The sequence below is a fragment of the Agrilus planipennis genome, unplaced genomic scaffold, assembly GCF_000699045.2.
Source record: "Agrilus planipennis isolate EAB-ADULT unplaced genomic scaffold, Apla_2.0 scaffold265, whole genome shotgun sequence".
Taxonomy (NCBI): Eukaryota; Metazoa; Arthropoda; class Insecta; order Coleoptera; family Buprestidae; genus Agrilus; species Agrilus planipennis.
In genome coordinates, this window is record NW_020438953.1 from 228,566 (window position 1) to 241,687 (window position 13,122).

At 31.1% G+C, this 13,122-nt stretch overlaps 4 protein-coding genes across 12 annotated transcripts in view; 2 read left to right on the forward strand and 2 right to left on the reverse strand.

Annotated features, from left to right (window-relative positions):
- The window catches only part of LOC108741823 (plasma membrane calcium-transporting ATPase 2), a 38,126-nt gene extending 35,387 nt beyond the window's left edge, over positions 1-2,739 (forward strand). For 3 of the 5 annotated variants that reach the window (XM_025974875.1, XM_025974877.1, XM_025974876.1), the window contains one exon: positions 1,939-2,160. In XM_025974875.1, coding sequence (XP_025830660.1) covers positions 1,939-2,160 — 222 coding nt within the window. Of the gene's footprint in view, positions 1-68; positions 791-1,938 lie in introns of all 5 variants that reach the window. The other 2 variants (XR_003231203.1, XM_025974873.1) reach the window with 2 other exon arrangements.
- Positions 2,740-6,013: 3,274 nt separating this feature from the next.
- LOC108741834 lies at positions 6,014-6,961 on the forward strand. Its single transcript, XM_018476791.2, has 5 exons — positions 6,014-6,124; positions 6,183-6,375; positions 6,437-6,624; positions 6,675-6,725; positions 6,778-6,961. The coding sequence occupies exons 2-5, from the start codon at positions 6,189-6,191 to the stop codon at positions 6,859-6,861; spliced, it is 510 nt and encodes a 169-aa protein (XP_018332293.1). The 5' UTR covers positions 6,014-6,124; positions 6,183-6,188; the 3' UTR covers positions 6,862-6,961.
- A 111-nt stretch (positions 6,962-7,072) lies between these two features.
- On the reverse strand, positions 7,073-13,096 carry LOC108741826 (exonuclease 1). Of its 3 annotated transcripts, XM_025974871.1 has the most exons (7): positions 12,715-13,096; positions 12,591-12,664; positions 9,166-9,473; positions 8,888-9,103; positions 8,528-8,824; positions 7,417-8,469; positions 7,073-7,361 (listed from the first exon to the last, which is right to left on the reverse strand). In XM_025974871.1, the coding sequence occupies exons 1-7, from the start codon at positions 12,873-12,875 to the stop codon at positions 7,269-7,271; spliced, it is 2,202 nt and encodes a 733-aa protein (XP_025830656.1). In that variant the 5' UTR covers positions 12,876-13,096; the 3' UTR covers positions 7,073-7,268. The 3 variants fall into 3 exon arrangements, with proteins under 3 accessions (XP_025830656.1, XP_018332275.1, XP_018332276.1); XM_018476773.2 differs by lacking the exons at positions 12,591-12,664; positions 12,715-13,096 and adding an exon at positions 9,598-10,164 and having other exon boundaries at positions 9,166-9,547; XM_018476774.2 differs by lacking the exons at positions 7,417-8,469; positions 8,528-8,824; positions 8,888-9,103; positions 12,591-12,664; positions 12,715-13,096 and adding an exon at positions 9,598-10,169 and having other exon boundaries at positions 9,166-9,547.
- On the reverse strand, positions 10,315-12,578 carry LOC108741830 (transcriptional adapter 3-A). 3 transcript variants are annotated; one of them, XM_018476782.1, is made up of 9 exons: positions 12,544-12,573; positions 12,252-12,483; positions 11,992-12,194; positions 11,704-11,934; positions 11,417-11,607; positions 11,257-11,360; positions 11,088-11,200; positions 10,851-11,030; positions 10,316-10,792 (listed from the first exon to the last, which is right to left on the reverse strand). In XM_018476782.1, the coding sequence occupies exons 2-9, from the start codon at positions 12,442-12,444 to the stop codon at positions 10,595-10,597; spliced, it is 1,413 nt and encodes a 470-aa protein (XP_018332284.1). In that variant the 5' UTR covers positions 12,445-12,483; positions 12,544-12,573; the 3' UTR covers positions 10,316-10,594. The 3 variants fall into 3 exon arrangements, with proteins under 3 accessions (XP_018332285.1, XP_018332284.1, XP_018332283.1); XM_018476783.2 differs by having other exon boundaries at positions 10,315-10,792; positions 11,704-11,931; positions 12,252-12,578; XM_018476781.2 differs by having other exon boundaries at positions 12,252-12,578.
- Positions 13,097-13,122: the final 26 nt, after the last annotated feature.

Below are 13,122 nucleotides of genomic sequence, written 5' to 3' on the forward strand. Positions count from 1 at the left end.
TTATGTGTTTTTTATATTTTACAATTATTTTGAGTGTATACTAATACCCACATATACCATACATACAGGTGGGGCAAAATCACGTAAGCAAAGTAACCGATATCTGGTAAAGACTGTATGTATTTGAACAATGTTACTCGTGTGTGTTCAGTGGTGTTCAATATTCTAAATTCATGTTTTGTTTGGATTGATTACTATTATTTGTAAACTGCAAGTTCAATGTTAATCGGATTGATCCATATTTGGTAAAACTTATAATGCTTGTAGAGGTACCGTTGGGCTGAATTGGGTTGATAACAAGCCCAATCACCCGACAAAATACGCAACCACTTGCTGGTCTATTCACATTTAATGTGGTCTCAACTAAATTCAGTTGTGCTTCTGTTGTACTTTGCTGAAATCGAGAATGTACTTAAGCTTGGCAATGTTGGAAATGAAATGTTATACACGGCATGTCTTAATGGCTCCACACAAATACATTTCACTCAGGCAGTATTGCAGATCCCGACTGCCTTCGTGCACATGTATGTATGTATGTCTGTATGCACCATGAATCCCATACGGACATGGTTGTTTTACGTACCAATATTACTTACTATTTATTATTTCCTTTATTGCATGGTTGTTAACTATTTGATGTGATCTCGACATACCGGTTCTCAAACTCTATAAAATCCGTTTTTCCCATGCTGTTCCTGATCATGCATTCTTACTCATTTCCCATCTAAATTCCAAAATCTTCGTCCGTTTACAGTGCCATCGTGCTCTCAAATATTTTTCCACCTTTTTGGTAAGTTGAAAAGCACGAAAATTTTATTATTAGTAAATATCAAATGTCCAAAAATTTTGCCAAATAAAAACATTTTCTGACACCACTATCAGCAAATGCTAGTATATATATTGTAACTGTATAGAAAGTACCCTATACTATTATTTTAATAAGTTCTTTCCTGTTATTATTTCCCTTTAGTTTTTTTAAATGAAAGTAAGATTGTTGCGTTTTTAGAAGAAGTAATTATTTGTATAGGTTGATAAAAAGAATTAAATCAAAAACACTTATTTTGCTTTCGCATGAGCTTATTATTAATTAGTAAGAGCAAAAAAATGTAGTGAGTTTATATACGATTGTGTAAATAGTTCAATAAATAAGAATGTATCATTCATAATTCGCTTTTAGTTATGCTATCTTTTGCACGAGATTTGCTTCTAAAAGAGCTTGTATAGTAAATTAAAGTAATTAGGTTCGGTATTTTTTCAGGACTTGCTTGTCTCTTCTTCTATTTTGTATAAATATTGATTTTAAAATTATAGATTCATTATTTGATAATTTAGTTACTGTAAATATGATTCTTAAGGAAAGCACTGTTACTCTATTAATCTTTGGAAATTTAATTTAGCGACATTTTATGTAGTATGTGTGTATGTATTTTCGAAAAATGTTTGAAAACTAACAAGTAGATTTAAATATATTAAAAATGTTGATGCACTTTGTTGATTGGCTTTGTAACATACAGGGTGTATCACGTTTTTAAAATATTTAAAAAAGAAACTGGAGAGAAATAACGAACAAGAAAGAATCTATACTTCAAAAGACAAATAATTCCAAATATTTAATTTTAAAAGTAACTTTGTACAAATTCATGTTTGCATTTCGGTAGTTTTCTTTTTAATTTAAAAAAGAAAAAGGAACTTTTATTTTTGTTTTGTATAGACTTGCATTCGATGTTGTTGTATTTGTTGATGTGTAGTGTTCACTTTAATAGACTTGATTGTGTACATCTTTATGTATACACAAAAAAGAGTAATATTGATGGCATGGAGAACCGTCTGTCGAGGTCCTTCTGTTATTCTGATTATGGCTGTGCTAACTGCTCGCCACACTCCCGGGAATGTTCTATTTTTAATTCTCCGTGTTTTGTTGTTTCTTGTTCATTTCAGATCCGAGTAGTAAATGCTTTTCGTCAGGGCCTAGATGCTCGGTATGGCGAACACAGCAATGCTTCCTTAGCCGAAGTACTTCGCAAACAGACCTCTCTTTCTAAGAGGTTATCTCAGACTTCCTCCATTGAGTATGCTGATAACATCCCCGATGAGTTGACGATTCCCGAAATAGACGTCGAGCGATTGTCTTCTCACAGCCATACAGAAACGGCTGTGTAGCTTCGTGCTTGCGCCCCTTCCCGCCATCCACTCTGACCAAACTGCCCCCATCAGATAACAGCACCACCCATGGCAAAAAACCCGTAAGCCGTATTTTGATTGAATTTTTTGGTGGATGATAGCCAAGTGGACTCTACAGTAGCAATAAAGTGTAATCGGGCGAGTCAGAGTTCGTCCATAGCGTTATGATTAGGTGCCTAGTGGGCGGCGCTTCGCGACCATCCCACATGTCGTGGGGCACGCGGCCTGGTGCACTCCATCTGGATCTACACCGCAATAGAGACATCATCAACCAGCCTACACTCATGATAGTCTTTTATCTGATCATCCGAATTTTCTGAACGTTACAAAAAAAAATGACGAAAAGACTACACAGCCACCAACGTAGCTACTTGTTTAAGCATGTTGATTGTTGTGATATTTTTTAATAATTTTTAAGACGTTTCGATTGTTAATTAAAGTGATGATCAGGCAAAAAGATTAGATTTAAGGTGAAACTGGTAAAATAGAAGGGACAAATTTTGAACGCTCAGTCGCGGTTGGATCCCGTCGGTTAAGGTCGCATGCCTTCTTCCGGTCCGTCACTTGCTAGATCACAACAGTGCTTTTCTAAAGTACCAAGAGCAGCGCATCCACAGCGAGTGGGCGACCGGTTTATACATACACTACAGTTATACATACATAATATACTTACACATATTAAGTAGGTACTACAGATTTGTCTGCCAAATGTTGTTTATAGTCTGTTTGCTCTTCCAAATGAAAGAAACTTCTCCGTGATATTAGCACAAATGTTGACCAATTGTTACTACTTATAAATACTTACATACATATACTACAGCCGACTACTCATTGTCACTTTTTGTATCTATTGTAAACTGTGAAATGAACTACCGTTTTTTCCTAATACTTTGTAATTATGAGCGCATTTCAAGCATTTTTTACGTACACGTACATAATGCAATAAGTGAAAAGACTATTCTGCTTTGTTAGTGCTTAATTGAGACTTGTTTTACTTAACTAATCTGCAATAATATATTTTAGTAACTAAGTGTATGTATATACAAATTACGTAGATGCATCATGATACAACATATATGAAAAATGCTTGCATTATAAAATAGTTGTAGTAATCCTGATACCGTACATACACATATATATATATATATATATATATCTATACATGTAATACATATGCGTTTGTTTTTTTTTTTTGACCATTAATTATTAAAATCTTAATTTGCATATGCTTTTTAATAATGATTTCAAAAAAAATATATATATAATGGTTAGTGTAGTTTTATTAAAGTAATTGTGAGTTGCGGTTTATTCGTTTGCATAGTTGCTGCAAAAGGCAGTGCTAAATTTTCTCGATATCAGGAAAGTTTCAAGTAATTAGATAGCAAATAGACTACGAGGAGAAGCAGTGGTAATTAATGTTACAATTGATAAGAACAAACAAACGAACTCTTGCTTCCCCTCCTCATCATTCTGTTAGTATGTTTAGGTCTGATTTAATTTTAAGTGGAAGTCAAACCGTTAAAGTGGTAAACAAAGAAGCTAAAAGGTACGGGAACGTGTGACTTGCGTTTTTTTTGTACTTCATCTACATGTACTTTGGAATAATACAAATCCTAAATAGTACTTTAAAAATATGCTAGTTATTTATTTAGTTAGAGATATAAGTTGTGTATAAAGGCGAGTCGAACAAAGGCCGTGTCAGTTCTAGCGACTGTACTTACATAATCGATATTGTCGAAGTTAGCTTAGTAATTTATTGCGATTTAATTCAGTATTTTTTATTTGTAGTGTTAAAACGCCTATGGTATAATTATGACTATTGTGAATAATATTGATAATAATACGTATGTTGTTGAATGTTACGATGTTATTAATTACGAGAACCGACACGGCCCAAAGTGATTGCTCGCTTACGCACACATATACACTACTCCGTATCGGATCCATCGCATGGAGGCGGCTGCGTAGGGACATGCGTACAGTGAGTCGCACACCTCACTTTGCGCACGCACTCCTCGCTCAGCCAATTTTCCGGGTCGCTGTGGATGTAACTATTTAATGAGTTAACTACGTACTTATTCTAGTCGTAATATGTACAATTAACACAAAATATTAAATTGAAAAGATGTTTATTGCAATGGAAGGACGGAGGAGTATAGTTGATGAGGTTTTCGTCCACGGCGACCCGTTAGTTCGCATTACCACGTCATGTGTTGCACCCGTGGCAATGCGCTTCCGCTTCCAATGTTATTTAACTATAATGTTATATAATAATGATAATGGTAATGATAAATCAGTGGTTCGTCACGCCCTTCGTCAAGACTCCGGACACTTCTAGTTGGTCATTTACTTACTGGTATCACAAATTGCAGTTATTAATTTGTAATAATTATTTATAACTTTTATTACTACTACCATTTAAACCCTTAATAACTCAAGTTCAAGTCATGTCACGTACATACATATATGCTAATTTTAAACGGGGTGTTTGTAATCAATGTGTTCGGTAATTCGATCGGCACTTGACGGTTATTGGTCATGGTGCTGGCCAGACACGAAAAATGATTAATTATAACTCTGTAATTTACGCCAAAAATGTTTAAATATTTTTTAATTTAAGATTGTTATTGTAATTTTTAAAGTTGTAATTAAATCGTTATCACGTTACGCCTGTTATTTTGTGCCCGCCCGCGGTACGCCACTGGCAGGTCCAGTGACTAGCAAGGATCGAACTACAGGTGGATAGGAGTAAGTGTGGCCGTGACCAATTGTAATGTTTAGTTTTATTATTTAGTACTGTGTCTGTTTATTTTCATAAAATGGTAATAAGTATCTATCTAATTATTATTATTATTTATCATTATGATGGAGAAATCTGAGCTTTAAAGAGGGGTGTGGACATTATACTATACAAAGGGTGTTTAGTGATTCCATTTAATAAACGCCTGTAAATTATTTCCTCTGCAAATGGCCTTTTTAACGTTTATTCTGTCTATTATGTTTGAAAATATAGATATTTGTTTTTAAACATGTAATATAATTTGAATAATTATCAAATGCTATGAATATTTTCATATAAAATGCAAATTTTAAATATAATCACGCATACACAGCAGGTTTTGATTTATTAACATCCTTTCAAATAAATCGCCGTCCATAATCTATTTCACCTATGTTTATAATATATGTGTATATAATATAAATTAACTAATTAATTTATTAAATTCTGCCAATTAAAGTTTTAGTTACTAAAGTTAATACTAATTGTCTAGTAAAATCATACTTTCACTGTTCACTAGTCCAAATTTTTATTAATGACATCATAAATTCAATCTCATATAATTTCAAATGTTTGTTGTTCCTTATCAACCGTGCTATCTTCAGCAACTTGTATTTTAAAACAAGAAATAAACAGTTTTTTAACAAGAAGTTTTTTATTCATTTTATTTTATTCAGAATCTATTGCTGTTAATGTAGTGGGGTTCCGAAAGTATGATTTTAAAAGTTAAGTTGTTTATAAATCAAAATTCGCGTGTTGGCAAAATTTATAATCTGAACATTCACGTTATAAAATGTAAAACGACCCAAAATCTATTAACTGTATTTACTACATGATAGAAACACCTGAAAAAGTAATTGTCTAGAAGATTACCAGCAGTTTTAGACTAGTAAAGTAGAAAAAAACATTTATTTGAATTCGATCTATCATCAAACTTTTGAAAAACTTTTCCTATAAAGAATGTACTAGATAGGCAACCAACAGTTCTTGTGTGTGTATAGTTTTATCTTTATTTCTTTATCTGTGGACTTATTTGCTAACGTATTTTGCAATTACAATCTATGAATCAGAGACAACACCCTTATCTATGGGCAACTCAGGAGTCCAGGATTTGTTGTTGTAAGGTGTTTATGTGTTTATTTCCAGCTGATCTTTAATTAATAAGTGGGTGTGGTGGTTAAGTATTAATTTTCTGAATAAACAAGTGTTTATTTATTTTTAGGAAATAATGGTTGTGCTACAATCTTGTTGGTCTCCATGCATTTGGAATGATAATGTTAAAATTGGATCAAAATGCATTGCATTCTACACAGGGAGTTTTAGTATAGTTTTAATAACATTTGTTATATTTGCAATGACTGGGGGTGACTCTACACAACTTTACAATCCACTTTTTGAAGCTGATGTTAGATTTTGTGAGTTTATTAAGCTCCTAAAATGTTTTAGTTTTTAATAAGTTTTGTTAATTTACAACAGCAATGCAAATCGTTGGAAGCTTCATGCTGCTGTATTTAATATTATTGATTGCATCCTCAATTTTACTGGTCATTGGCATAAACAAAATGAACAGAGGTATGATGATACCATGGTTAATATTGTTCAGCATTGCAATTTTGTTTCAATTAATATTTGGTTTGTGGTTACTTGGTGGATATTATATTTATGTAAGTTTAATTAATTATATTATTTCTTTAAAATAATGCCTATTTTTTAGCTTGAATCTGTTTTATATACACTTGTAATATGGGCTTGGATGTCATATAATGTAAGTAAAGTTTTGGTTGATTGCATTAGGATTAATTTTTATTTCTGCATAGGTGTACTGCTGGATTGTGGTATTTTCACAATACCAGATAATTGAAGAAATGCAATCTCCCAATATAGAGCTCTTATGGCCTTAAGTATTATTTGTAGTCCATCAAGTTGTTTTTTAAGTATATTTAAGAAGCTTTTGGAATAGTGCTAGGATCCGTCCATTTTTTACGTTTTTATAAAATAAATGTAAGTAATTTTAACACATTCATTTTTTTTTTATTACCTTTATCAATGGGTCCTTTGAACTGATTAGATGGGAGTATGATTGAACCTCATACAAAGAAAAGGCAAACCACGTCTATATAAAGATTTATTTTTGAGTAAAAAGTTTAGAACAAAAACAAGTAAAACAAGCCACCATGACTGTATCTTAATTAATGGCATGTTGCATACCACATTCACTTGTAAAAGTTAAACACAATAATTACTTATTTTTATTATGTCAAGTGGAACATTTTATTTAGAAAAGTAATTGAGAAACTACTTAGAATATTCAATCTTTTGTTTCCATTTTTCGAAACATAGTTAAAAGGGTTGGTTGGTTCCTACTAAGTCCCACTCTAGGGCATCTTTTTAGCCAGCCTGACTGAAATAACAAAAATTTAAATTTAAATATACAATGTAGGCAGAATGAAACTTACTTTAGATAGTGAAGAACTTCTCTTAAGTAAAATTGACTTATTACTTTTCTCATCTTGAGAAAAGCTTAGTTTTGATGTGAAATCAATTTTGAGATTTTCGCAATTAGTATTTGTTTCAAATACTTTTTCAGTTTTATCATTTTCATTATTTTGTCTATTTAAATCGTCTGTACCACTTGTGTGTTCCATAGTCATACTTTCTACTTGTTTGTTATTATATTCAAAAGTGTGTGTACTTTTACAATCACTTTTACTTTTACCTAAATATTCTTCAACATAATCGTCCTTCTGATTAATAAATTTTGATTCATACTGTGGATTAGAATAAGTTACTACATTGCTACTACTACTAATATTGTTAGAAATTGAAGATTCTGGGGGCGTCAGATTTTCTAGATCTGAACAATTATCTTTTTCTACGTTATTTGTACACAACTTGTTTTTGCTAGATTTTTTAAATTGGCCTAAATTAAATGTTTGAGATTCCTTGTGGATGTATTCCTTTGGATACTGAAGGGTAACACTAGACAATGCTTTTCTCTTTTCTTTAGCAAAGTGTTCTAATGTCACAGTAGTATTCTCATGCTCAATGATAGGTTCATTTTGTTCACCAAGCTCTGGGGTTTCATTGTAAATTAATGATGGACTTTTGCGACCATCTTTAGAATACTCCTTTCTACTTCTAGATGCAAAAAATTTACTTTTTACTATAACTGCTTTATTAACGGTGGTTAAATTAAATTTGCTAAGTCGCTTTTCTTTATTTTGTGTAAATGGATTTAATGGTACAAATTCATTATCATCATTCCCCTGGCTATTTAGTTCTTCGTTTTGTTCAAGTTTTGGCCTTTTAGATGGTGGACTTTTATAAATATTTAATTCTCCTTGAAGCCTAATATCATAAACTGTTTGTTCTTTCTCAGTTTCTTTAGTATCAACCTCTTTTGATTTTATAATTGTTATTTTTTGTTTAACTTTTGAAAACAAGTTTTCATTATCTAATCTTTTTTGAGTAGATTTTCTTTTGTAATTATTTGACCAAATACTATTCGTCTATAAAGTAAAGGTAAAACCATTATTGTTAAATTTAGATCCATTAAAATCAATTTACCCTGCATTCTTCAGTATCTGGATTCCAGTTATCTAAAACTTTCTTTGAAAATGGATCTATATTTCCTAATGCCATTTGAAAAGCTAGTTCTTCATTTGTAAAGACACCAGCATTACATAAATATTCTTTTTTTGTACCACAAGCATCTGGGTCAGTAAGATACTGTTGTTGGCGTTTTAATGGATTATAAACAATCTGATGTTTAAATGTTGCATCTGCTATCATAAAACTTCTTATGTAATCTTCAGTAACCATTAAATTGTTTATATTAAGGTATCTTCCCAATCTTGGTAGTATCTTTATAGTACAAAACAAAAATTGAACATGCAATACCATTAATTAAATTCAAATGATACTTACAGAGGTAATATCTGTGTTATGAGTAAATCTAAATGCTTTATGGGCTTTCTTAATGCCTATTCCTGGTAGAGACTTTAAATAATCACAGCCTGACAATATACACATATAACGAAATTTATCAAAACTATAAGCATCAGGACTCATTTGTAGAGCAACACATAGTTTATCATGGTCAATAAATATGCAAGATCCATCAATGTTTAATTTAAATAAAGTCTATTAAAAAAATATAGTAAGCTTTACAGATATTAAATTTATCACTTTCAATTTATATTTACCTTTTTGCATCCAAAAAGAAGCAAGTCAGAATCCTCTGTAATAACTAAATCGGCAATTCCCTGAGTATTTAGAAATGCTAATTGAGCATCAGCCTCGTAAGGGGCAACTATACAATCAACATTAATTTTTCGACATGCCTTGATTAGCTGTAATGCCATTTCATGTGTAATATCAACACATCTCCTTAAATACTGTCTAGCCTCATGTGCTTTTCCTAGGGCCAAGAGCTCAGAAGCTCTTCGTCTAGCAAGTTTTCGGTCTTCTCGCCTTTTTAATTCAGTTTCTTTTTTAGCTTCTAAATGCTGACCATCAAAAACGAGAATGGGGGTGATGTTAAAATTTAATAGCATGTTGACATATTTTAGGCAGTATCTGATATGTCTGAAAAATAAGCAATAAGCCTTTTATTCATAGTATTAATTAATACATACGCGAAAGTCTCTTCTCCTCTGACAAGTTTCTCTGAACATGAAAATGACCCTTTATGAAGCCAGCAGTAAGCATCTATAGCAACTACACTATCGCGAAATTCACTAATGTGACTCTTTTTTGATATACTTTCGAGAAATGGTAACAGCCCTGTTATTCCCATTGCGAAATCAAAAAATAAATTAGCCGCCAAAACTTATCGTAATTTCCATAGTGATTGCGTATCTATGTTAGGTTATGTGTATACTAGTCTTTTTAAATTACCATAGAAAGTAATATAGGATAGGCTCATTGATATATTTTTACATTTTGAAAATTTTATTTTATTTATACGGTGTAATAAACGGACAAGGGTCATAATAGTACGAAAACGCCGTTTGCAAGTACTCTTCCTCACGTAAGCTACCAAAATATAACATTTTATACAAAACAAAGTTTTCCTTTCTTAAATTAATATTCAACTTAACAAATTGTATTGTTAATAACATTCCTTATTTTATCTTTGTTTTACTTTTAAGAAAGGATCATTTGTTTGACTATTAAGAACTTTTAACTTCATAAAACCGTTATTTTACTAAATGAAAGATTACAATGATAACTTTTATGGAAGAAATACAAACTTGTAACTTTTAAGTAATTATTTAATGATATACTAAAAAATTAAACAGAATTTGATCATTGTCTAATAATCATTTATTAAACTAAAATACACAAAATAAATTGTAATACCATTTACTGATGAATCAAATGAAATTTGAACAAGTGCTTGTAAATTTGTAAAAGTAGACCAAAATTTGCCTAAATAATTTAATAATGAATACATTGCTTGGTAAAATATAAATGTAAAATTAAAAAAAAAAAAACAAGTCCCATACTTATGCACAAATCAAATATCATGCTGAAAAATATCCATAAGAAAATTTTGTAAAAGTGTAAATTTCAAGAAAAAAATCAAAATCTTATTTCAACTGGTAACAAGTGTCCTTTTTCCATGATAAATTAATACAGATGTGTATTATTAGATAATTCAGTTAATTCCCGAATAAGAGACACTTGCTTTTTAATAATATTGTTTGCCTCATTTTCAAACTCTTTAGTATAATGTTTATGATACAATGTTTTATCAAAGCTTTCTTCTTCATTAGCTGCAAGTTGTTTCTGCTTAGCCATTAGTATTCTATTATACATTTCCAAGACCTTTTAAAATTAATACAATAAATAAATTTATAACATATATACGACAAAAAATACTTACTTGACTATCCACGTGATCTAATTCAGCTTTCACTTCTTGTCTTTTCAAATCTTTTTCTACAATTGCCTTCAGTTTCTTAAGTTCAGTAACATTATGTGCATTAACTGTTTCCAATTCTTGCTGGCATTTTTTTATTTCTTGAAGGATGTCATCTTCAGTAGAAAGATTTTGATAATGCAACTAAAAAATATATTAATATGAAAAAGCTGCCATTTATCATAAATTGATAATTTATACCTTAAAAAAGTCCTTTTCTTCCCTTTTTATTTTATTGTTGCTTTCCAAGCAAGCACCTGGGACATTTGGCGATTTATTATTTGAATTTATACTTGAACTTGTGTCTTGTACAACTTAAGTTTAAAAATTAAAAAATTATTTGCATGTATTAGCATTGTACAATATTTACCTTTATTTTTATCATTAGGTGTAGGGAGTTTTGTTATTACCTTTTCTTCTATTAAAGCAGCAAGTAAACGTTGAGTAAATGGACTAGAAAATGTTTCTACCATTCTAGAATAGAAAAGATACACAGCTAAGTACATAAACATAAATTAGAGGGAACATACGCATTAAGCCCATTCTTTTTTAATTCATGGTTCAGTGTCAGAGTTTTGTTTTTAGTGTTTCTTGTTCCACTGCCCAAACTTTGTTCTTGATTTATCATTTCTTCTAACCAGTCTAAAGTATAATGGTCACCTATTTCTGGAATTTTTACCTCTATTTCTTGTGAACATTCTTTTATTAATTCATCAATAAACTAAAATTATATAAGTTAGTCTCTTTAAATTGTAATTTCACTTATTTTGTGTGATATTTCAACAAAGCTAATAGCTTTTTATGATGTTTAACTTACAACTAAATCATCCTTGGTGACATCTGCACAATATGGCTCAATTGACAGCCAAAATTTATCTGAGGTATCATTTTTTGGAATTGTAACTTTTGGTATTTCTTCCTTATGTTGTATATCTATATTACTGTGAAGTGGAACATTATAATGTTTTGGCTTCAACAATCTTATTCCATTCTTTGCATCCCTATATTTAACTCTTTCATCTATTTTTTTCCTTTTTAGAGGTGGCTGCTACACTTCTCTTCATTAGTTACCTGAATTACATGGATATAAATATATATTTATTACCTTATCTACTGGTTTTCCCTTTTTGTTCTCTCTTCGTTCTTCTTTCTGGTCAATATTTTCAATTTCAGCTTTTAACAGTCTGTGTCTCACTGCAGAAGTAGAAAGCAATTTTTCCAAATCCTGCTGTAATTGATCTAAGTCCTCCATTTTCACCCCATCATTAGCATCCCGAGATACACCATCATCAACATTTCTTCCCAAAACTTAAAACAGTAAATATATATTAAACCACTGCTAGGACTCGTTATACTTAGGTATACCTGCTGTGTATCTAGGTAACAATTTTGCATTATCAGCTTGTTTTACAATTGGCAAATTTGCAAGACTACTTTCACCGTCAGGTACAGTGGAGTCATACAATTTATGACGACTGCTTGCAGGTTTACTACATTCTTTAATTTTTCCATTATATCTGACTTTTTGTAAATCATGGGAACGCTTCAATCCATCCATTTAAACTGTTACAATTCAAAGCAAATGAAACAACTAAAACTTAACCTAAAACTTTATGAAACTACAAACAAGTATAAATTGAACAACTGCCATTAACACCTTGTTCCTAATAGTTCTGTTATCCAAAATTGCTTCTAAATGCTGACCATCAAAAACGAGAATGGGGGTGATGTTAAAATTTAATAGCATGTTGACATATTTTAGGCAGTATCTGATATGTCTGAAAAATAAGCAATAAGCCTTTTATTCATAGTATTAATTAATACATACGCGAAAGTCTCTTCTCCTCTGACAAGTTTCTCTGAACATGAAAATGACCCTTTATGAAGCCAGCAGTAAGCATCTATAGCAACTACACTATCGCGAAATTCACTAATGTGACTCTTTTTTGATATACTTTCGAGAAATGGTAACAGCCCTGTTATTCCCATTGCGAAATCAAAAAATAAATTAGCCGCCAAAACTTATCGTAATTTCCATAGTGATTGCGTATCTATGTTAGGTTATGTGTATACTAGTCTTTTTAAATTACCATAGAAAGTAATATAGGATAGGCTCATTGATATATTTTTACATTTTGAAAATTTTATTTTATTTATACGGTGTAATAAACGGACAAGGGTCATAATAGTACGAAAACGCCGTTTGCAAGTACTCTTCCTCACGTAAGCTACCAAA